The sequence below is a fragment of the Mauremys mutica genome, chromosome 4, assembly GCF_020497125.1.
Source record: "Mauremys mutica isolate MM-2020 ecotype Southern chromosome 4, ASM2049712v1, whole genome shotgun sequence".
Taxonomy (NCBI): domain Eukaryota; kingdom Metazoa; phylum Chordata; order Testudines; family Geoemydidae; genus Mauremys; species Mauremys mutica.
The window spans coordinates 9,834,986-9,856,560 of NC_059075.1; the positions used below are offsets into that span (position 1 = coordinate 9,834,986).

A 21,575-nucleotide genomic window follows, 5' to 3' on the forward strand; every position below is an offset into this window, starting at 1 on the left:
GTGCTGCAGCCTCGCCATGCAGAGAGGGGACCGGGTGGTATCCTGTGACCAGCAAATCCTGGCAAAAATCGGGGGGGGGGGCACATGACTCCATACACCCCACCATGGGTCACCTCTGCAGGGAGGGAGGGGGGGGGTGTTGGGCCTTCAGCCCCATGGCAGAGTGTTGGGGTGAGGGGCTTCTGTCCGGTGGGGAGTGGGGCTGAAGCCCTGAGCCCCAGCAGCCACAGCCAGGCTTGTGAACTGCTGAATTGGGTCATCTATGGCTCTGAGGGGCAGGACGTTTGGCCACCCCCTGGGCTAGACTTTAGGGTTGTGAAGCAAACCTCAGCCAGGTGTAACCACTGCAGCGCTGTGTATCTGCGTCCTGGTGAGCGCCTGGGTCACGAGCGCTGAGTGGCAGGAACGGCCCTGTGCGGCTCAGCGACAACACCCAAGATGCCCAGCGATGAACATTTAACTCTCAACATAACGATTTGCTCTGGGATACGAGACAGGCGCGTGAGTAACACAGATCGGCCCAAGCTACGGTCCGCCAGGCTCATCTGCAGGCCATAAGTGGGTAGCATTTCGGAGCCACTCCCACGTTGTTTTTCCCCCGGTCAGGAAGGCGCCAAAGGCAGGGCACCCGGAGGAACCCGTGAGCACATTCAAACCCGCTGAGGGGAAGCTAAGCCCAGGAGCCCGGCGGACCTGAGAGCTGCACAATCAAATCTGGACCAGCTGCGCCATGTACTGTGAGCAGCATCTCACGCTGGCGAGTCACTGGGCAGAGCTCATGTTGTGGGGGAGCAGGGGGAGAAGGTGGAAGAAGACAACTCCCCCCCCCATTTGACCCCTGACTCAGTCCGTCCCTGGAAGCTGCCAAGTGACGACCTGCTGGATGGGGGTGGCCAAACATTTTCCATCTCTTTTTTTTTTTTTTTTTGGATGGAAGGTTGGATTTGTGCCTTAAACAAACTTCTTTGCAGGGGCTGCTTTTCTCCCAGCAATGTGATGGGTCGTTGGCAAATTGAAAACCCTCAAAAACCAAAAAAAAATTGTCTCTGTTTTGGCAGTTCCGGCTGAATATATTTCATTTTGGGGCAGTTTTGGTGGTTTTTCAGGTTTTTTCAACAAAAAAAAAATCAAACTGTTGTGGGTGGGGGACCCATCTTTCGCCTGGCTCCGCCGCTGAGCGGTAAATACCGCCGCCGTGCTAAATCTGTTCAGTTTCGTTACCCCAAAAGATGGCAGCCTGTCCGAAAGCTCCTTTGCAGGCCTCGGAGTGCTGCCCCTGGCCTGGTGGGGTGTGCCGCAGAGGTACAGCGCCTAACACTGTTCACAGGGCCGGACGAGAATGCACGTGCCTGGGGCGGCACATTGTAAGGGGTGGCATTCCGGCCAATCTTGGGGCAGCACATGCCGGCTGCCCTGCCGGGGGGCAGGAACAAGCAATCCCCGACACTCACCGTGCCACCAGCCTCCCTGGGACGCGCCACTCCCCGCCGCTGCACCGGCCTCCACCTCCCGGCCCGGCCGAGCCGCCTTTAAAGGCGCGGCTGAGCCAGCACCTCCTGCAGCCCCCAGGGGCTCCGCCTGCCCGGCTGGGAGGAGCACCTCAAGGCTGGAGGAGGGAGCCCCTCTCGCCTGGCTGCGAGCGGGCTGCAGCGCCGCCCTTCACCCCTCTGCGAGCCGCCTTGACCGCGCACCCTGCAGCTGCCTTTTTTTTTTTGCTTGGGGCGGCTAAAAAGCTAGAGCCGGCCCTGGCTGTTCAGCCCAGCGGTTACACGTCGAGTGAAACAAAATTAAATGCAAGCGAAAGAAACTCTTCTCTTGATCCCTGTCTAGCCACAGGTTCCTGCTGGGCTCAGCAGAGGGCCCCACAGACTGGTGTATCTCCAGGAGCTGGCTGGGCGGCCCCGGCAGCCTTTCCTGGAAGCCCCACCTCGCCCTGCGCCGCTCCCCTTCCCCGCAGGGGAGGAGTTGCTGGCTGGCTGCCTTGGAAGGAAAAGGCACCAGTCAGACTCCACCGCAGCTCACTGAGGTGGGGGGAACCTCCAGGGAGCCGGGGTTTGGCCCTCAGCCTGCTCCCTGCTGAGCCCCCTGGCTGTGCTAAAAGACCCACTCGGCCAGGGCCCTTATCTTCCCCTGCCTAGGAGGGGACCCGTTCAACTGGGGCGCTTCCCTCCCCTCTCCTGAGAAGGGTGGGGAGCGGCAGGATGTATCGCCCCTGCCCGGAGAGTAGGGAGCATGGCGGAGCTCAGAGATTTGTCTCTGTATCAGACATAAATAAATATAACAAAAGTCCTGAAACACTAAGCGTTGGGCTGTCTCCCAGCAGAGAGGTCACATAAGGTACAGGGTAGGGGAAGCAAATAGACCGAACATTAGCATAGTGCTCGCCTCTAACTTGTTACACAGTAATTCCCAGTTCCGAAGCTCTGGAATTTCACTCCTACCGCTAGTCCTATTGCCTGGCCTAAATGATAAGCAATGCGTGTTGTCGTTAGGTTTTAGAGTTAATACCCAATGGGGGCCGGGGGCATGTTTATGTAACACTGACAGACCCCGGTCGTTGTCAGGCGAGGTCGAACCTGGGACCTCTGGAGCTAAATGCATGAGCCTCTCTACTGCATGAGCTAAAAGCCACAGGGCCCTTAGCTAAGGCTGTAGCAGACTCATTACTCTCTAAGTGAGCCCAGTGCCATTAGAAGGGACAGAGCACCACACCCAGGAGGTGTGGGGGTTACATTTACACCTCTCAGAGCTATTGTTTCAGGCTCTCTGCAGACTCAGGCAGCCATTGCGCCATCAGTTTAACCTGGGTTCACATTTGGAAGATTTTTTTTCCACACCCCCTGGAACTGGAAACTTACCTGTGTATTTTAAACACACGTGGCGATTCTGTAGGCACCGAACGTGTCATGCAAGCCACATGAGTGTATCATACAAGCCAGATTAGGTCAATGGGCCCCAGGGCTGACCCTTTATCAGTGGTGACTACTCACATGAGTGAGGCAAGCAGGATTGGTCTAAAAAATTACTAATGTAGCTTTGGAACATATCACTTGGGGTATTTACAGCTAGGCTAGAAAATGTCCATGAGGCAAGGCCCCCTCCCCCCTTTCCCTGCCCTGGGAGGAAGTTGCGCTAGATAAAAACAGGTCTTTTCTAGGGCTCACTTTGAGGATTCGATGACACAATCAAGTCTTCCACCCTAAAGCTAAAAATCCTTCCAGCATTTACCCAGCTAATCAGCCCTGTAACAACACTGCTAACACTGGCTGCTGCAGTGAGAGTGAGACCAAACCTACTGCTCTTTTTTGTGTATTGATTCACCACAGTGTTTTTGACCTGGCCCCTTGCGAGTACATCTTCAACGCACTCACTAAGTGCGCACACACACACACACACACACACACACACACACACGGCATAGAGTGAAACACACACACACATGCACGCACGGCATGGAGCGAAACACACACACGGCGTGACGTGAAACACATAGACACACACACACGGCGTGGAATGAAACACACACACACACGGCGTGGAGTGAAACACACAAGCATGCATGCACGCACGGCATGGAGCGAAACACACACACACACAGCATGGAGTGAAACACATGCACACACACGCACGGCATGGAGCGAAACACACACACACGGCGTGGAGTGAAACACACAAGCATGCATGCACGCACGGCATGGAGCGAAACACACACACAGCATGGAGTGAAACATGCACACACACGCACGGCATGGAGCGAAACACACACACACACGGCATGGAGTGAAACACACACACGGCATGGAGCAAAACACACGCACATGCACGGCATGGAGCGAAACACACACACACGCACGCACGGCATGGAGAGAAACACACACACACCCCATGGAGTGAAACGAGTGGGGCTGGAGGGGTCTGCAGTGGGACTCAGCCCTTGCCTACACTGCGGGTTACTCCGGTATAATTTACGTCACTCAGGGCTGTGGCTAATCCACACCGCCGAGCAATGTATGTTATACCGACCTAAGCGCTGGTGTAGACAGCGCAGTGGTGGCTTCCCCTGCTGACACAGCTACCGCCTCTCGTGGAGGGAGGTGTTATTAAGCCGAAGGGCGATTCTCTTAGAGCGTCTCCACCACAAGCGCTACAGCTGCATCGGTGCCGCTGCACTGCTGGAAGTGCTGCAGTGTTAGCCAGAGCCTAAGGCTGGAGCTTAAATGTCTCCACCTGTGCCCCAGAGCACGGCTGTGTGGCTGTAATGGAACGTGGCCAAACTAGAGCAAGTGCCTTATAGATCCCATGGGCATTCCGTGTGTCATTTATACATACTGTGAAAATGAAGCATGCAGGGGGCTGTCTAAGCACTTTTAAAGTCTGGCCCAGCATGTTTGTTAGATTATACGTAACTACGTTAGGCTCTTAACCTCGGCTTAACTTTTGTGATCAAGATAAAGAAGAGCAAAACAAATACAATGTCACATGACACTGCCTAAAAATCAATACACGTTTTTTTTTTAAATCTTTATTTTAATATGCTAAGGTTTTTAGTAGTCCGGCTACAACTTTCTGTAATACCGACCAGGATCGTAATCTTGATGCCCCTTTAAATAGTCCAACCTAAAACATATTATAGAGCGATTTGCAGTTGTGAATGATTTGACTCCAACACCATGACTGTACCTTTAAAAAGGAATGGAAGCCAACCCTTTTGTAAAGGTGACCTCCAGGAGGTTAGCAGAATGGCTTAGTCAAGGCTCAAAGGGTGCAGCTGATTAGAGTCTTTCCCAATGCTGATCACTTGATAAAAGCCATTGGATTCAGGAGCATCTGAGCTGGCTAATGAACAGTGCCAGCTAATTACGAAATCAGGACCAGATAAAACTGTGATGACTTCACGAACCCTAGAGGAGTTTGAGCGTCTACAGAACCATGGGCCTTTATCCTGAACTGTGCGTACAATTACTCAGAACACAGATGGTAAAACTTTGACAGAGAGATTCCCTACCCATCATTCGCGGTGTAAAAAGCACATGGAAGGAAAGAATTGTTCTCAACCCACAGAATGCCAGAGCTCCCCTCCTTTTAAGGCCCTGTTCAGTACACCCCTGGGATGACCTCTGGAGAGGAAGGATGGGCTCAGATCCCAATGGGCCATTGTGAAAGAGCCACCTGCCCCATTTAAGAAATGCCAGACTCCTAGGCAAGATTCTGCAGGAAGTGACCAAGTTTAGAGGTACAGAAATGTGACAGACCCAGCCCAGTGGGGGACAGGAGTCTGGTAGAGGGCAAATATACTGGTCACTGGGTGAGTAGTTTTCTGTTCCCTGAGTGACCAGAGCAGGGGCTGCACTAGAGTAATCAGGAACCTGCTAGAACCAATTAAGGCAGACAGGCTGATTAGATCCCCTGCAGCCAATCAAGGCAGGCTAATCAGGGCACCTGGGTTTTAAAAGGAGCTCACTCCAGTTTGTGGTGTGCGTGTGAGGAGCTGGGAGCAAGAGGTGCAAGGAGCGGAGAGGGAGAGGGGGGAGAGGATGAGGATGAGGATGAGGATGTGCTGCTGGAGGACTGAGGAGTACAAGCGTTATCAGACACCAGGAGGAAGGTCCTGTGGTGAGGATAAAGAAGGTGTCGGGAGGAGGCCAGGGGGAAGTAGCCCAGGGAGTTGTAGCTGTCGTGCAGCTGTTCCAGGAGGCACTATAGACAGCTGCAATCCACAGGGCCCTGGGCTGGAACCTGGAGTAGAGGGCAGGCCTGGGTTCCCCCCAAACCTCCCAACTCCTGATCAGACACAGGAGGAGTTGACCTGAATGTGGGTTCCACCAGAGGGGAAGATCTCTGAGGCAAGCAAATCCGCTAATAAGCGCAGGACCCACCAAGGTAGAGGAGGAACTTTGTCACAGAAAGCAAACTGAGTTCATGCAAACACTTCCTAGCACAAATATCCTTTGAAAGATACGGTCAAGATATTTTTCACTCAAGTTTTAATAAGATTTTAAGTTGACATCTGCTTATTTATCAGGGTTTCCATCTAATTTAGGTATTTCTAAAGCCCCAATCACCTTGGTATGCAAGGCCCCAAACTGGAAGTAGATGACAACAGTCCCATTGATTTCTGTCGGCGCAGGATGGGGTTAAGGGTGCAACTGTCATGTACGTTGGAATGCAGTATTTAATCTGCTGTGTGTGCACATGCTTGCTTGTTCTCCCTGGGCTGTATACGCTATGGAAAGCTGAGAGAGACCAAGTACCGGTAAAGTGTTTGGTTGGGAGCAGGGAACACAAAGAACTACGGTTGCTTTGCAAACATAAAGAAAATGGTACATTTAATTCTGGGCCAGCCATGGTTAATTTCAGCGGTGTGGGATTTGTCTGTGGGTACACTGCTCAGTGCATTCCGCACCTCCAACAATCTCCCACACCATGCGATGAGCTACACCAAAAGAAGGGGCCTGCACACTCATATTCACACTTTTTTACACCGTCAGGTCTGTGCACTCACATCTTTTCAAAGGTATGTTCCTGTGCACAAACTGCACTAGCACATGGAAGTTTCGAGACCATTTCAGTCATGTTTTTTTAGACACTAAGCACTTCAGGGCAAAGGACTGGCTCATACTATGTGTGCAAGACCTAGCACGGAGGGGCTCTGCTCTTGGTTAAGACCCTTACATTGCCTGAAAGTACAGTGTGAGTATAAGAACTAAAATCCTGTGCTAGGGAGCAGAGTGTTTGTGGTACAATTAATCCTGGTGCTTTCAAACACTCACTAAAGCAGTAAACAACTGCAGAAATTGCAACTGAAAACTCCAAAAAAAAAAAAGTGGGGGGAGAACATGAACGGGCAGCAGTTGGCATGGGTGTCATTAATGAAAACAGCAGCTAGAAAGAATACATGTCAGCAAAAGTGATACGAGAGCCAATAAGCAGGATACTGAAGTCAGTGTTGGGCTCTTGGGACAGGTGGCGCTGACCAGCTTAGAAAGAAGCACATTGCGGATGAGAGTCGGCAGGAACAGTCCGCCAAAAAAACATGTGGAAAAAGCTTAAGAAATTGAAAAGAGGGAGGAAATATCACAGTATTGCCAACCCTAACCATTCAAAACAGGAGTCAACCCCCCCACCCATCACGAAATTGGCTTAAAAATCCTGAGATTTAAAAAAAGTTCTAGGCTCTTTTTTATTTGCCTTCTGGCTTTTGAGCCTGCAGGATGCAGCATTTCAAGCTGGACTCCACCCATGAGAGCAGAAACCCTTGGTTTTTCAATCAGGGCTGCCCAGGGGATTCAGGGGGCTTGGGAGCTTTGGCGGCGGGTCCCGGGGCAGAAGGACCCCCCCCGCTGCGGGTCTTCGGGGCTCTTTGGTGGTGGGTCCCGGAGTGGAAGGACCCCCCTTCCACCGAAGACCTGGAGTGGAAGAAGCTCCGGGAGCCCGGGCTCCGCGAGAGTTTTCCGGGGCCCCCGAAGCAAGTGAAGGACCCCACTCTGGGGCCCCCAAAAAACTCTTGTGGGGGCCTGGGGCAAATTGCCCCACTTCCCCCCCCCCCCGGGAATGAATGCAGGTTTTCAATGAAAGCACAGCAGGTTCTTACATGACTCCCAGTCAAGTTGTTGAAAACGGACATTTCCCATGGAATTTTCTGTTTTGACATTAAAACCCATTTGCCTTTTAAAAAATGGTTTGACAACAAAGCTCCTCTGACTCCACAAGTGTATTTAATATAGTTGTGTATTAAACAGAGCTTCATTGTGACCAAGAGCAATGCTCGGAAAAAGCTTTTGAAGGTTGGCATTACAATCATTTCCAGATGGACCAGACCGTTTAAAAAGAACAGCGGGTTGGATTGGTCAATACATTCCCCCGCTCCCCTGCTTCCCTCCAAGCTCCACAGCAGGGATCAAATCAACAAATGAGAGGCACGGCGATGTTCCCCCTAGGTGCACTCAGACTGAAGTTTTATCTCCCTGCCAGCTCCTTCCCCTGCGCTAGCTGCTGTATGACCAGGCAATGCAATAACAACGTAGGCACCGAGGTGAAGTAAAGGTTTATTAACTACTGGGTGGGTATTTGGCCTTCCTGTTTCATTTCCTTCTTCCCTTCATGCTTTTACTATTTGCCTTTCATTTTCTCACCCTTTATCCCTCCCCACAGGTCCCACCCCCCATCTCTTGCCCTCCCCCAGCACATCTCCTCTTCTAGAGCTCGTTTGGACGCTAAAGAGACGGACAGATTCTTAATTAATATAAGGCTCCTGTGCACCACTCTGGCCGTAGCCAGCAGCCTTAGAGCAAGTGTAAATGTGAACCACTGCAAAGGGAGCTCGGTGTAAGTAAAGGAGAACCAGGCCCAGAGAGCTGGACTGCTCTCTTGTAACCGCCCCCGTCTGGTTTCCTTCCCGTCATACCCAGTCTGATGCTCACTGACCGTGGTAGGGCGGCCCTTTGTCCAGCTTAAGCTGGACTGGACTGGTTCTGTGGAGCACTGGCCCTGTCCAGTAGGGACTTAGCACCAGACGTGGCTTTGATGCAGGAGGATGCAACGGGGGAGGCGACGCGATGTGGAGTGACGCAGGCTGGGGCCGACCGACGGGGGCAGGCCCATGCAGGTGGGAGCAGGGATGTCCTGTACTCTGGGGATGTACCAGTGTCCACCTCCGATCCTGGGGAGGTCTGGGTCTAATACACCACGATAGCCTCCCTGTTGCTATGCGCACTCAGGGCCCTACGCTCTGGCTGCCCCAGCCCTGGCCTTCCAGTGGAACCGGTTCTCTGCTGGGAGAAGGAAACCTGATGTGGCGGCAGTACCAGCCTCTGGCCTACTTTGCTGCAGTTCTCTTGAGGCCACCGCTGCTCTTGTGCTAGAATCGATGCCAGGAGAGCAGGGGCAGCAGGGGTGGTCCAGGGCAGCGTGTCCACCCGCCACCTGCCCTCGCTCGGTGTGAGCACGTTACACTACAACAGACTGTGCTGGGACTTAACGGGTGGCCTGAAGGGCAAAATTTCAGTCTGGCTGTGGGCTGTCCCCCAACCCAGCTGGAAAGGGGAAGCAGAAAATCCAAGGTCATTTGGTGCTTCTGCTACATTAAGCACATAGAGCCTTTGGTCAGTTACTGACACACTAAACGAGGGATGGGGCTGCTTTTTAGCTCTGTATCCTCTGCCTCCCAGGGCCATCCCTAGCCATTTAGGTGCCCTATGCAGCCCCCCTGCGGGGGGCAACAGGCCCCCCCCCAAGGTCTGGGAGGCAGGAGCTGTGGGGGGGCCACTTTTGGGGGTCCCACGGGCCCCGATTGGCCCAGGGGATTAGCAGGGGGGCAGGGTGACATGGCTGGGGCCTGGGCCGGGAAGCAGAGCAGGCTGGGACCATGTCTCTCCGCTTCCCGCCGCTGGTGAGAGTCGGGGGCGATCCTTTCCCCGCACTCACCGGCGGCAGGAAGCGGAGCGCCGCGGCTGGGCGCTGGCAGAGTAGAGCAGGCTGGGGCCGGGTTGCTCCACTTCCCGCCCCTGCTGGTGAGTGCGGGGTCACTGGGGGAAGAGGTGCAATGGAGGTGGCCCCGGAGGAGCAGGGGGGAAGGGTCAGAGGCAGGGTGGAGGGAGGTGTCCGTGGCCCCACACACCCCCTAGGGATGGCCCTGTCCCTTGCAGGGGGGGCCGGCCAAGGGATAGGGCTGGTTGCCGGGGCTGGTGCTGCTGGGTATGCAGCTGCCTAGGGCACCATTAAATTCAGTGCCCCAAATTGCATGGTGCCCTACACAGCTGCGTATGCCGAAGGGTGGCCCTGCTGCCGTCTCAGCAAAAGTAGTTCCCACGGCTAGCTGGGGGGGCAGGCGCTGTTTTGGTTTTGTCAGGCTGTTTGAATTACAGGGATGAAAGTTAAGACGAAGCGAGGCTCAGACTTCTGGATTGCGAGGAAGGGAAAAGGCGGAACACTCAGCAGGGGAGAGACCATGTTGTGGCTTTCAGGCATTGCCTCAGAGACACGGGGCAGTCTGACTCTAAAGGAAGCGTGGCCTGTGAGGGGGTAGGAGGCCAGAGCTGTGGTCTCTAGCGGCACAGCGAGGCAGGTACTAAGCCTGAACAGATTGCAGGGGCAGCCCCGATGGAGGAGGTGGTGGGAGAGAAAGCAAGGCCTAAGCCAGATGGAAACAGCAGCTGCAGCCGTAGCTCCTCTCCCCCTCCTAAGAAGTTTTGCTAAAGCTGGAGCACACCCTACCCCTCTGTCCCTTGTTTCTATGTATGCGGTTGCTTTGCGTACAGGCTGGATGGTGTAATCTCACACAGTTGCAAGTCACGCTAAATACATTCCAAAGGATAATACTGAAATGTTTTAAACTCAATAGACTTTTATGGGGTACAACAGCAGACTGTGTAGTGTACATATATCCACTGGATGTAGTTAAAGCTCATTGGAGTCAAAGTGTTCCAAAATGCACCACAGCCTACAAAAATCTGAACAAAATCCAAGGCCACATGTACATAGAGGTATGTTTCAAGGACTACAGATCATGATGACGTAGATAATGAAGCGTGGTGGTGGTGTAACGTGGACTTTATCCTGAAGAGAGATAAGTGGTTAAAAACACAACCCCTTCTGTTACCTCTAGAAGAGGAAGGGCTAGTCTGCCCTGCGCAGACTCTCCCACTACAGCTATACTCGCCTAGCCCCTTAGTGTAGACACAGTATATACGGACAGAGCGTTTTCCTGGCTGTTTAGGAATACCCCTCCCTGAAGGACATCAGCTCCGCTGACAGAACCACTCTGCTGTGGCACCCCAATAATTTGAAGGCCATCCGACATTTGTCCGTATAGCTGTGTCTACACTGGGGGTTTTGCCAGCATAGCTGCATCGGCGAGGGGGTGCGTTTTTTTTTTCTTTCTCACTCCTCTGACCAACATGGCCGTATTGACAACTTTGTAGCGTAGACCTGGCCTCAGACTGTGCTTTAGAGACTTGACAGTTTCAAAGCAAGCACGTGATCACGGGAAAATGTAGCTGTGTCTAAAACTCTTTGGTCCTCAAGTTATTTCTAGAGCTGCTGCACTAGGAGAGAGAACAAATCTTACTCTGCATTCCAGACTAGAGTGATTTAAGGCTTTTTAATTAGCATATTTAAAAAATATATTGAAGTCAAGGACCCAATGCTGCTTCCAGAACCACTGCTGTAGATCTGAGGCAATATCACTGGGGGTGGGTGGGATCCAATGAGCAACTCTGGATTTATTCTGTGCAATACTGATTGATTCAGAATAGTCGGCCTGCTGTAATAGAAAGGCTTTCTAGAGTGCTCAGCACTGGAGTAGTGAGGTTAGTGTTTTCAGAATATTGTACAGTTTTCTTATTAATGCTTTCAATGTCTTAGCATGAGTGAGTCAAGACATTAACTTTATCCAGGTATTTCTGGAGATTGCTGGCAGATGGCAATTGAAGTGTGACAGTTAGGGAAGGGCAGCGTATGATTATCACATTCACCCTGTTGCAGAGCTACGGGCCTGATGATAAAATACTTTGTTTCCTTTCGTCACGGGATGAAAAGGGGCATTAATGACCTGTGCATAAACGAGCAATAATTTGCTGACTCAAGCTCAAAGCTCACCTTTTAGTTTAGCCTGTAGTAGATTTTACATTCACACCCAGAGACACTGCGTGCTATATGAATTTGGACTCTGGCTCTTCGAAAGCCTGCACAGGATTGTGTATGTATTGCCTTTGGTTTTAGAAGCAAATGGGTGATTTTGATTTGCACCATATTGTCCCAATTAAGAGTTACAAAACACTCATTACATTTTCCTAATAATTTAATACATTAAATCAATTCCTCTTTACTGCCTGCTTCACATGCCGAGGTTTCAGAAAATATGTTTAACTCACTTTGGTCTCCTGGGAAGTACTTTGCTCAGTTGCCCTCATGAAAAAGGAACAACTGAACAGTTCATACCAGTGTATTTACAGGGCTACACTGACATGGAATTATGTTCCATCAGAAAAGATGTGTCTGGTGTGCAGAGTTCAGGAGTCACTTCAGTTCACAGGCTTTGATCCACTGAGTTGGATAAGATTACAAGTTTAAAACATTGGAAGAGCTTGTCTAGTCCTGATTAACTCCATGTGTGGACACTCTTATTAGAGTGTCCATATGTAGAGTTAATCAGGAATATTTAATTCACTTTTAAATTCACAACCTATTTTATTCTGGATTAATTTTCCCCATGTGTAGTTTTCCTAAAGGAAATCTTTACTCAAATTGTGTGTGTGTGTGTGTGTGTGTGTGTGTAATTTACTCATCTAGCCCAGTTAACACCTGGAAAATCCAGGAAACAACCTCAAAATGATATAAAATGGTTAAAATTCTGTTTGCATTCGTTAGCTCTTTGAAAACCCAAAACAGTAATTTATATAAAATGACTGCTACAGTTACAGTGGCATAATATTCTCATTTTGAGGCACAGAGAGGAAGGTGCATAAACCCCTGCAGACTGAGATAAGATTGCCTCCCCGAATTGTTGAAATTAATTCCCTGCCCGTTGAGACTAGCACGATAACAATATGCCTTTGTAACAGACTAAAGCCACAAAGGAGAGAAGGTGAATGCTAACAAAATATAAGTGTCACCAGACTGTCACATGAAAAGGTACGACATGCATATTCAAAGACTGAAACCGACATATCAGAAGACTTGCAATTAATGGTACAGTACGAATCCTGACATGTCAGTGGAGATCATTCAAGAGCTTCCTGTTAGGAATATGAGGCAGTATATGTGGCACGTAGATTACCTTGCAAAGATCTGTAGCCTTTCAATATTTCCTATGCTGTGTTGTACATAACCTGCCAAATAAAGTTCTACTGGCAATAAAATTTAGTGTAGATGGAGTAAGTATAATTAAAAACTATCGGTAGCTGGGTTATCCTGTGACACAAGAGACAGCATAGAAATCCATAGGGCCTACCTCACGGTTACATTTTTGACTTACCGTCAAAATTATTTCACTGCACATATTAGAACGCACGACTTAGTTAAAAACGAGCTGCACAAAGAGTTAACAGATAGCGGCACGGACAGTGCGATCTGCAGAGAGCATTCGGCGAGTGGCACCGCTTCAGCTTCGGATGAGGGTTAAGAACTCTTCCCGAGTCTTTGCATCCTCCCGGAATACACCCAACATTGTGCTAGTGACCGTTTTACTGTTCATCTTCTGCACCCCGCGCATTACCATGCACATGTGTCTAGAAGAAAGAAAAGGGGAGGAGTGTAAATCAGGGAGGCTTTGTAAAGTGGCGAGTACTGCTGTGAGAAGCAGGGGACAATCATTTTCCAGTGCTAGGTTTAAACTGCAAGCATTTCAGATAATCCACTTACGGCGGAGTCTGGGAAAAGGCCCAGGGCTGGAATTTTCAAAGGCGCCAGCTTTCCAGCGCCTGCTCCCTGTCAGTGGCACTTCAGTTCCTAATTCTTAGGAGCCTTTGAAAATCGCACCTAAAGTGCTGTGTATTCATGCTACGCTGATCACACCAAAATATTTGTTTCTAGATTGGAACCAAGGTCTGCTACTGGAAATCTTAACCATGTAACGACGACAGAAAATTGGTCATCACAATGGATCCATGTTTAAGGATCTATTTTGAATTGCTGGCTAAGCGATCAGCTGCCACCATGAGGTAAGGTAACAAGACACACACCCCCCCGCCCACAGTGCAAAAGCTCCAATCCACTAACACGGCCTGCTGACTGGCCACTGTACAATGCTGGTGGAGGCACTCCCTCGTTATAGCACATTGGCCAAATTGTTATGTGGCTCCGCTGTATGTGCCATTTTTACGTGCGGGGCATGATATGCTAGCTGCAGCAGTGAGAGAGGCAATGCATGAGGAATACATTTTGGCAGGTTGCCGTGTGTCCTCCTTGCCAGGCAATAGCACCAGTATGTTACTACAGAGAACAGCAGTGTATGGTCACTTACGTCGCTTCAATAACCACTCCAACTCCAGTAGGCTGCAAGGCTTCTGTGATGGCTACTGCAATTTGTTTTGTAAGGCGCTCCTGAACTGTAGAGACAACAGGGAGTTCAGAGGCAGATACAGCCCCACACGGCTATTGTGTTTGTATCTCATGGAGAGGGAAAGTGACACTATTCAATAGCATATTACTGTTTCTAAGAGGAACTGCCCTCAAACTCTGTACTTCCTGGATATGTAGCTTGGGGGATGATAGTGCAGGCTTCCCTCACATGGCTGGGTAACTGGAAGCCTTATTTTTTACTTTCATATGTGCATGCAGGAGACTGTATGTAGCGTCATGACTTATGCAAAATCTGCACACTCATTACGTTTGGTTTTCTTTCACAGTGGTTTTCGCATGTTCATTTCTTTGACATAGGGCAAGATATTTTTGGTTTTCCTTTTGTGTGTTAAGGAATTTTTTAAGTGTGCAAGTTAAAACTTTGCAGAATAGCGAAGTGCCACAATCTCCTGCCGTCTAGAGTTCTTGTGTCCTATGTTCACCCCAGGTCTGCTGCTGCCATGCTGGTCCCTGCTGCCTACAAAACCATCTTGAGAACTTTGCCACCAAGAATAGCTCGAGTCTAGTTACAGAAAAAGGAGAGCTCAGGCTGAACCCAACCTGACCTGCAGCCAGAGCCGAGAGCAACTCTCCTCCTCCTCCTGTAGTGGTTTTAGGACCAAAACACAGTGGGACAATTAGAATAAAAAGACCATCATGAAACAAGAAGGGGAACAGGAAAGATAGAAACATCTAATGGGAATTACGAAGGCTGAAAATACACCCCTTGTGGGTAGCCTCAGTTTCTTTAGCAGCTGTGTGGTTCTTAGAAATGCCTGGGAATGTGGCTTATCTCTGAGGATGACTATTGTCCTCTGCCCATGCTTCATCCTGGCTCGGGTATTTCTTTTAGGATTCAACATACAGTATCTTCAGTACACAACTCCTCTAGAATGCCACCTCCTGGAGCCGTCCCTCTGGACAGCAGGACAGCTTCCTCGCCCCCAAACCGCCAGCGACCTCACTTGGTCCCAGCAGCAATACCTTAACTAGCACCTTTCCCTTGAGTCGCTCTCAAAGCCAGAATCAGTTTTCATGGGGAGACTCTGCTTTTCAGGATAACGGCAATGGGCAAATTAGAAAACACAGGACACGATGAGAAATGCCTGGATCATGACTCCCATTGAAAATCTGCCCAGATACAGCCCTGTTGTAGTGGTCTGCCAATGGGACGTACCATGGCCTGCTTCCCCAAGGTGATGGCATATGTGGTAGCGTAAGAATAAAAGAGTCTATTTACCCTGTAGTCTTCTACTGTATATCTCCACAATCCTAGAAAGAAACAAAATCTTGGTTATTGTGTAAGCCAGGGGTTGGCAACCTTTCAGAAGTGCTGTGCCGAGTCTTCATTTATTCACTCTAATTTGAGGTTTTGCGTGCCACTAATACATTTTAACGTTTTTAGAAGGTCTCTTTCTAGAAGTCTATAATATAGAACCAAACTATTGTTGTATGTAAAGTAAATAAGGTTTTTAAAAATGTTTAAGAAGCTTCATTTAAAATTAAATTAAAATTCAGAGCCCCTCAGACCATTGGCCAGGACCCGGGCAGTGTGAGCGCCACTGAAAATCAGCTCACGTGCTGCCTTTGGCACTCGTGCCATAGGTTGCCTACCCCTGGTGTAAGCCATGTGCCTAATAGGGAGATATCCCATTGGGGGGAGGTAGGAATGAGTTGTGTCTGGGTCATTGTTGCTAGGCGGATGAAGCACTTCACATCCAGAAGCTTCTGGACTTGGGTGTGGCAGTTTTGGGGATGCTCCTTTAGGTTCTCTGTTGCTGGGGTCAGCCTCCCTGAAGACAAGCAGTGAGCGTAGCTGCTTTGCAAAAGGCCATGTGCCCTGTGTGAGTTGGGAGAAGCCAAGACCAGGGGCAGGACACAGGCTGTTGTCCTGAACGCTGAAATATTTTGCAGCAGGTTAGTGATATTGTTAACCCTCAAACAGGGAAGCCTGGGCACTGCTCGTTATAGCCAGGGGCAACTGGGAGGGGAAAATAACTTCTATTTTAATTGTATACTGTGAATGTTGTTTTGATTTTAGCCAAACTGTTCTAGTTAAATTGTCTCAACTAGTCTGAGTCACCAACTTCTCTTTAAATGGAGTCATGGGGAAAGAGTCACTTCTATTTTTCTATGCTCAGTTTTGTATTTTCTTGTAACAGGGTTTTCTTTATATCTATACACTTAACTGGGTGGTTTTTTTAAACAGCAGAGCACAAGGCGGCTGCTGCTGCTCCCTGCCTCCCGAGGGGCTGCCCGCGGTGCAGCCAGTCCCTCTCCCCGGGGCCGAGCAGCTGCAGCTGCACCTTCTTCCCCGCGCCGCAGGCCGAGCTGGGCTCCCTGCCGCCCCCAGGGCTCTCGGCGGTGGCAGGCTCGGGCATGGGGGGGGGAGGGGGCTGGCTGCCTGTGCTGCTGCTGAGAGCCCCAGGGGCGGTGGGGAGCCCGGCTCGGCCCGCGGCGCGGGGAAGAAGGCGCGGCTGCACTCTGCTCTTCGGGCGGAGAAGCTGGGTGTCTGCTCCGCCTGCAAGGTACCTAGCCGGGCCACGGCGAGCCGCACGGGCCTGCGGAGCGCCGGGGGCTGGGCAGGTCCAGTCCCTGGCCTGGGGAATGGTGTATGTGGGAGCAACCCGGGCACCTCCCCCAGCCAGCGCCACCCCCTCCAACACCCACCAACCAGCTACCTTCTCTCCTGTGCACCTCCCGCCCCAACAACCCACCCTGTCCTGCCACTTGTGCCTCTGGGCAACCTCCACCTGGCAACCCCCTGAGCCAGCCACGGTCACTTTCACCCCTGCATCAACCCCCACAGCCGCCTGCCATCTCCCTCCTGCCCACTCCTCCCTTGTGCAAACCCCTCCCTGCCACCTTCACCCCCCTGCAACAACTCTGGGCACAGACACCCCCCCGCCTGCCCGCCCCTTGCAACAGCCCCCTCCTGCTCACCTCTCGCTTGTGCCACTCTCTCCCTGCCACTGCACCCCCTGCAATGAGCCCTTTTGCCTCTCTGCAATCTCTCCCCTGCCACTACACCCTCGCCCCCTCCACCTCTTGGCCACCTCCACCCCCTGCAACAATCCCGTGCACCCCCCTCTCTGCCACCTTCACCCCCTGGAAGAGTCCCCCCGCCATGTCCCCTGCACTTTGTGAACATCTGGGCCCCTGGGGGGAACTTGGCCATAGGAAGGTGGGTGCTGGATGGGGGGGTGAGGGGCACAAGGTGGAAATTTCGCCTAGGGCACAAAATATCCTTCAGCTAGAATCCATACAGACAGGACCAGTGCAAGATTCCTACAAGCAAGTGGAGGGAAGATGTTGTTTTAGACTCAGCAGACTGTGTAGATTTGGTGATCAAAGACTCTCACAGATTTAAGTGAACAAAATCTAAGCTTTTGGGAACTCTGTTTCTTCTCACTGTATTTCTGTGGGGCCTGAACTGTTCAGATGTTAATTTTTCTTTATTTATGTATCGCTGTGAAGATAATGTCTGTGGATTATAAAATAGCCATGTCATGCTGTAAAAATTAGATTTGTTTCTTTATCATAAGATTTTATAAAGTTATTTAATTAAATTCATTTCTTTAGTTCCTCTGGGGACTTGAATGTGGGGAGATTGACCCTGTGCAATCCTTGCTGAAAATCCTTAGAGATTGAACTCTGGGTCTCCAGCTACTTTCTGTGGGAGCTGGGTGTGACAGTACCTCCCATAAGGCTTTATAGGAATAGGTCATAACTGGAGTATGTTTTGTGCTGCCTGTGCCATGTAACCTATCTCTGTAAAGGTTATGGTCTACGATATCTATTCATCCTATTTGTACACACATATCATTTTGTACTTGAGGTTAAGAATATTGCTTGTATACCTGCTTGATTTCTAAGTAAGCTTTGTGAGGCATTTGGTCAGCTTCTTTAGGAAGGAATTTGCAAGGTTAAGTACCCGATCAGGAAGCACTTGGGGAACACTGCATCTTGGAATGCTCCAATCCACATAAGAAGTCTTCCTGGAGACATACAAGATACCATGTGGACAATGGCTTCTGCCTGCAAAGACTGTGAGTCATGCATGGACATGTGACTTGCCCCGGTGACTCCAGAACTCCATCTTGGAGCTGGACTTTGCATAGGAGTGGGGCGGGGGGGTCTCCACCCACTAGAGAGTCTATTTAAACCTGTGGGAGACCCCTCCATTGTGTCTTCAGCTGGCTAAAGAAGGAGCCTCTCCACCCTCCCCGGGATACTTGAAGAAAACTGGAACAAAGAACAGTAACTACAGGGGGTGTGAGTGATTGCTGGATCCAGGCTAAAAGGAGATTGCTCCCTTTTACAGACTATTTTGGAACTGGTGAGGATCTTATCTGTATTTAGTTTGATTAGACACAGATTTGCACATTTTATTTTATTTTGCTTGGTAACTTACTTTGTTGTGTCTGTTACTACTTGGAACTACTTAAATCCTAATTTCTGTATTTAATAAAATCACTTATTAATTGACCCAGAGTATGTATTAATACCTGGGGGAGCAAACAGCCATGCATCTCTCTTTATCAGCATTCTAGAGGGTGAACAATTTGAATTTACCCTGCATAAGCTTTATATAGGGTAATATGGATTTATTTGGGTTTAGACCCCATGGGGAGTTAGGCATCTGAATGCTAAAGTCAAGCACACTTCTGTGAGCTGTTTTCAGGTAAACCTGCAGCTTTGGGGCAGGTAATTCAGACCCTGGGTCTGTGTTGGAGCAGATGGGAGTATCTGGCTCAGCATGAAGTCCTGAGCTGGCAGGGAAAACAGGAGCGGAGGTAGTCTTGGCACATCAGGTAGCAGCGCACAGGGGGTTTCTGTGATCCAACCCATCACACGGGTGTTGTTTTTTTTTAAGGCACTGGAGACAAGAAATGAAGTGAACTCTAGCCCACCCAAAGGTTACAATTGCAGCTCCTAGGTGAGAAGGTAACAATAGTCACACGATGAACATTTAAGCATGTAAAAAGCCATGCTAATGATTTGCCTCAGTGTCTGCTGGGAGAGAACATCCTCATGGCAGCTTAGCATCTGGCCTGCATTTCTTAAATGGCAGGGTTGTTTACAGCAGCTGGTCACTCTCCCAGCCTCCAGCAGGGTACAGCAGCAGATGTATCATCCTTCCTGGTGTAACAAACTCATCTCTCCCAGCTCCCCATGGCTTCCCATTGCTCATGAAGGGCCTGTTCTGTGACCCATTAGTTCTGTAGCATCCTTTATAACAGCTTTATTTGGGGATTTTGCAATGGAGTCAGGCATCAAATGAAGGCGCCCCAAGGCTAGTCCTGGAAGCTACACCACACTGTACCTTCAAGACTATCGACTGGGCCCATTAGAACTTCAAGGAAACAGGTGTTTGATATTGGGATTGGTTTTGGTACCTTTAACCCAAGGGATATGCTCCCAGGGCCATGTTGATCACCCCCCACTTTTTAATTAAGAAAATAAATAAAAGGATCTTAATGCTACTTTTAAATTGGTCTGCAGATTTAACCCACTTCTCGTGCAGTGTCATCATGCAGGCAGTGGGGTGATGCCTCAGTATAGTACCGTAATCGAATAAGACAGCCCATTGGCTATGTCAAGAAGCTTCTGTACAAGGCTTTTATATTGGTCTTGTCAGCCTCAACGGAAACCAGACCCACCTTGCCCTGCCTGGGCCATTAATTAGACACTTGTGAAAAAGCAAGAGAATATCATTTTCAGAGGAAGGGTTTTCATAAAAAGTCTTTTTACTGAAGAGCAAGGGGTGTGTTACCAGTCACTTTACAGTAAGTAGCACCAACACTGAGAGGAAATATTGATAAACAAATATTCTTAACTTTGGACTAGAAGAGGATCTGAAAGTACATTTATATTTGTAATAGGATTATTTGCAGTAGATTTGCAAGCCATGTTTTTAAAATCCAGAGAAAGGTGTTTGATTAGGCAAGGATGACCTGTGTTCTGTAAACAAACTCATTAGACTAATCCTATTAGGATAGATTTTACCCAGGGCACCAGCAGCCTCACAAATCTTCATTTGAGCCCTAGCTTGCATTAAATAGGGCAAGGAAGGGATAGAGTTTTTGGTCATCCACTCTGTTTTTTACTTCAGTTTTTGAAAACAAATTTGGACTGAATAATATTTTGCAGTTTAAGAGCCATTGAAAATGATGGGGATTTCACACTGACTTCCTAAGGACAGGATCGGAGCCTGCAATCATACAATGGATCAATATTACAAACCCCACGGTGTGCTTCTATACCAATTGCTAAGAGAGATGGGAAGAAAATTATACACTTTTAACACTATAGTCCCATCTCTAGTAAGAATCATTCAAGACAAGTGATTCTTAAACTGAGCGTTCCTCTTTGTACCACTGCAATTCAGAGACAATTGCTGACAAACGTAAACTCAATCCAATTGATTTATATTTCATTTGTGATCCTGAGAAGAGTTTGAAAATGTCAAGAATTAAAACCCCCTCGGTAAATAAGGTCAGTAAAATGTTAGCGAATACTTTCAGTAAGGAGAGTCACCTTCAGAAATCCTACTCAAGTTATTCTTGAAGTTCCTGCCACAAGAGTGCTGATAGTCAGAAGAGCTGAATCATGAAATGCCACTCCTCGGAAAGGTTTCTAATACTAAGTGGCAACGAAGGGGGAAAAAAATTATATGCCACAAGCTTTTGTCCAGGTAAATAGAAAGATACAGAGTGGAGATGCTGAAAATAGCTCAACAAATTCTCATCCTGCGTTTCTACAATGTTTGCTGCATCCAGACACGCACAGTTTTGTGCCTGTGAAATACAACACAAACTTCCAGATCTTTTGAACAGTCTGCCTGAGCCTGTTACTCAGGGCAAAGTTCAGCTTTTCTAGCTGCCAGCCCATGTGAGATAGAACGTGTGGACTGATGAGCTCCCTGGAATCGGAGGTTATTTTAACAGATTGCTTGTTCGTGGTATAAGGGTCTCTCCAGCTCTGAATCAGATTCATTCTTACGCAAACAGAGTGCAGAATGGGGCCAGCTGCATTTAAAGTGCGTTAGTGGCATATTTGACCCACTCCCTCCCTGCTAAGAAAACCCAGCATGCCTGCGGATTTACAAGTTTAACTCTCAGTGTTATTGGGAACTTCAGAGGATTTACACATGTATCAGAGGGAGAATAAATGAACTCCTACATAGTCTTTGCAAACAGCCAACTTCTGAGGTTTTTTTCAGAAGAGAACCTTCCATTCTTGTCTCCACTAAATGGCATATTTGCTGCATTATCACTCCATAAATGCCACTTTTGCTACAACTGATTCAACACAGCACTTGACATAAGGCCACATGCTGGGGGAAAGCATTTTATGTGACAAATAGGTTTCTGAAATGCATCATAATTACTTTGATCCCTAATCTGAAATTCATCCATAAAATCCATCTCTAGGCTTGTTCACTGCAGGTTATAGTGAAACAAAAATGTCAGATTTAATTGAAGAGTCAACTGATGTAGATATGACAGATTCAA

At 49.2% G+C, this 21,575-nt stretch overlaps 1 protein-coding gene across 1 annotated transcript in view; it reads right to left on the reverse strand.

Annotated features, from left to right (window-relative positions):
• Window positions 1-10,322: 10,322 nt before the first annotated feature.
• The window catches only part of GCH1 (GTP cyclohydrolase 1), a 33,325-nt gene continuing 22,072 nt past the window's right edge, over window positions 10,323-21,575 (reverse strand). The window contains exons 4-6 of the mRNA XM_045016939.1: window positions 15,299-15,330; window positions 13,961-14,045; window positions 10,323-13,226 (exon numbers count right to left, since the gene is read on the reverse strand). Of these exons, the coding sequence (XP_044872874.1) occupies window positions 13,100-13,226; window positions 13,961-14,045; window positions 15,299-15,330 (244 nt within the window). The 3' untranslated portion in view covers window positions 10,323-13,099. The remainder of the gene's footprint in view (window positions 13,227-13,960; window positions 14,046-15,298; window positions 15,331-21,575) is intronic.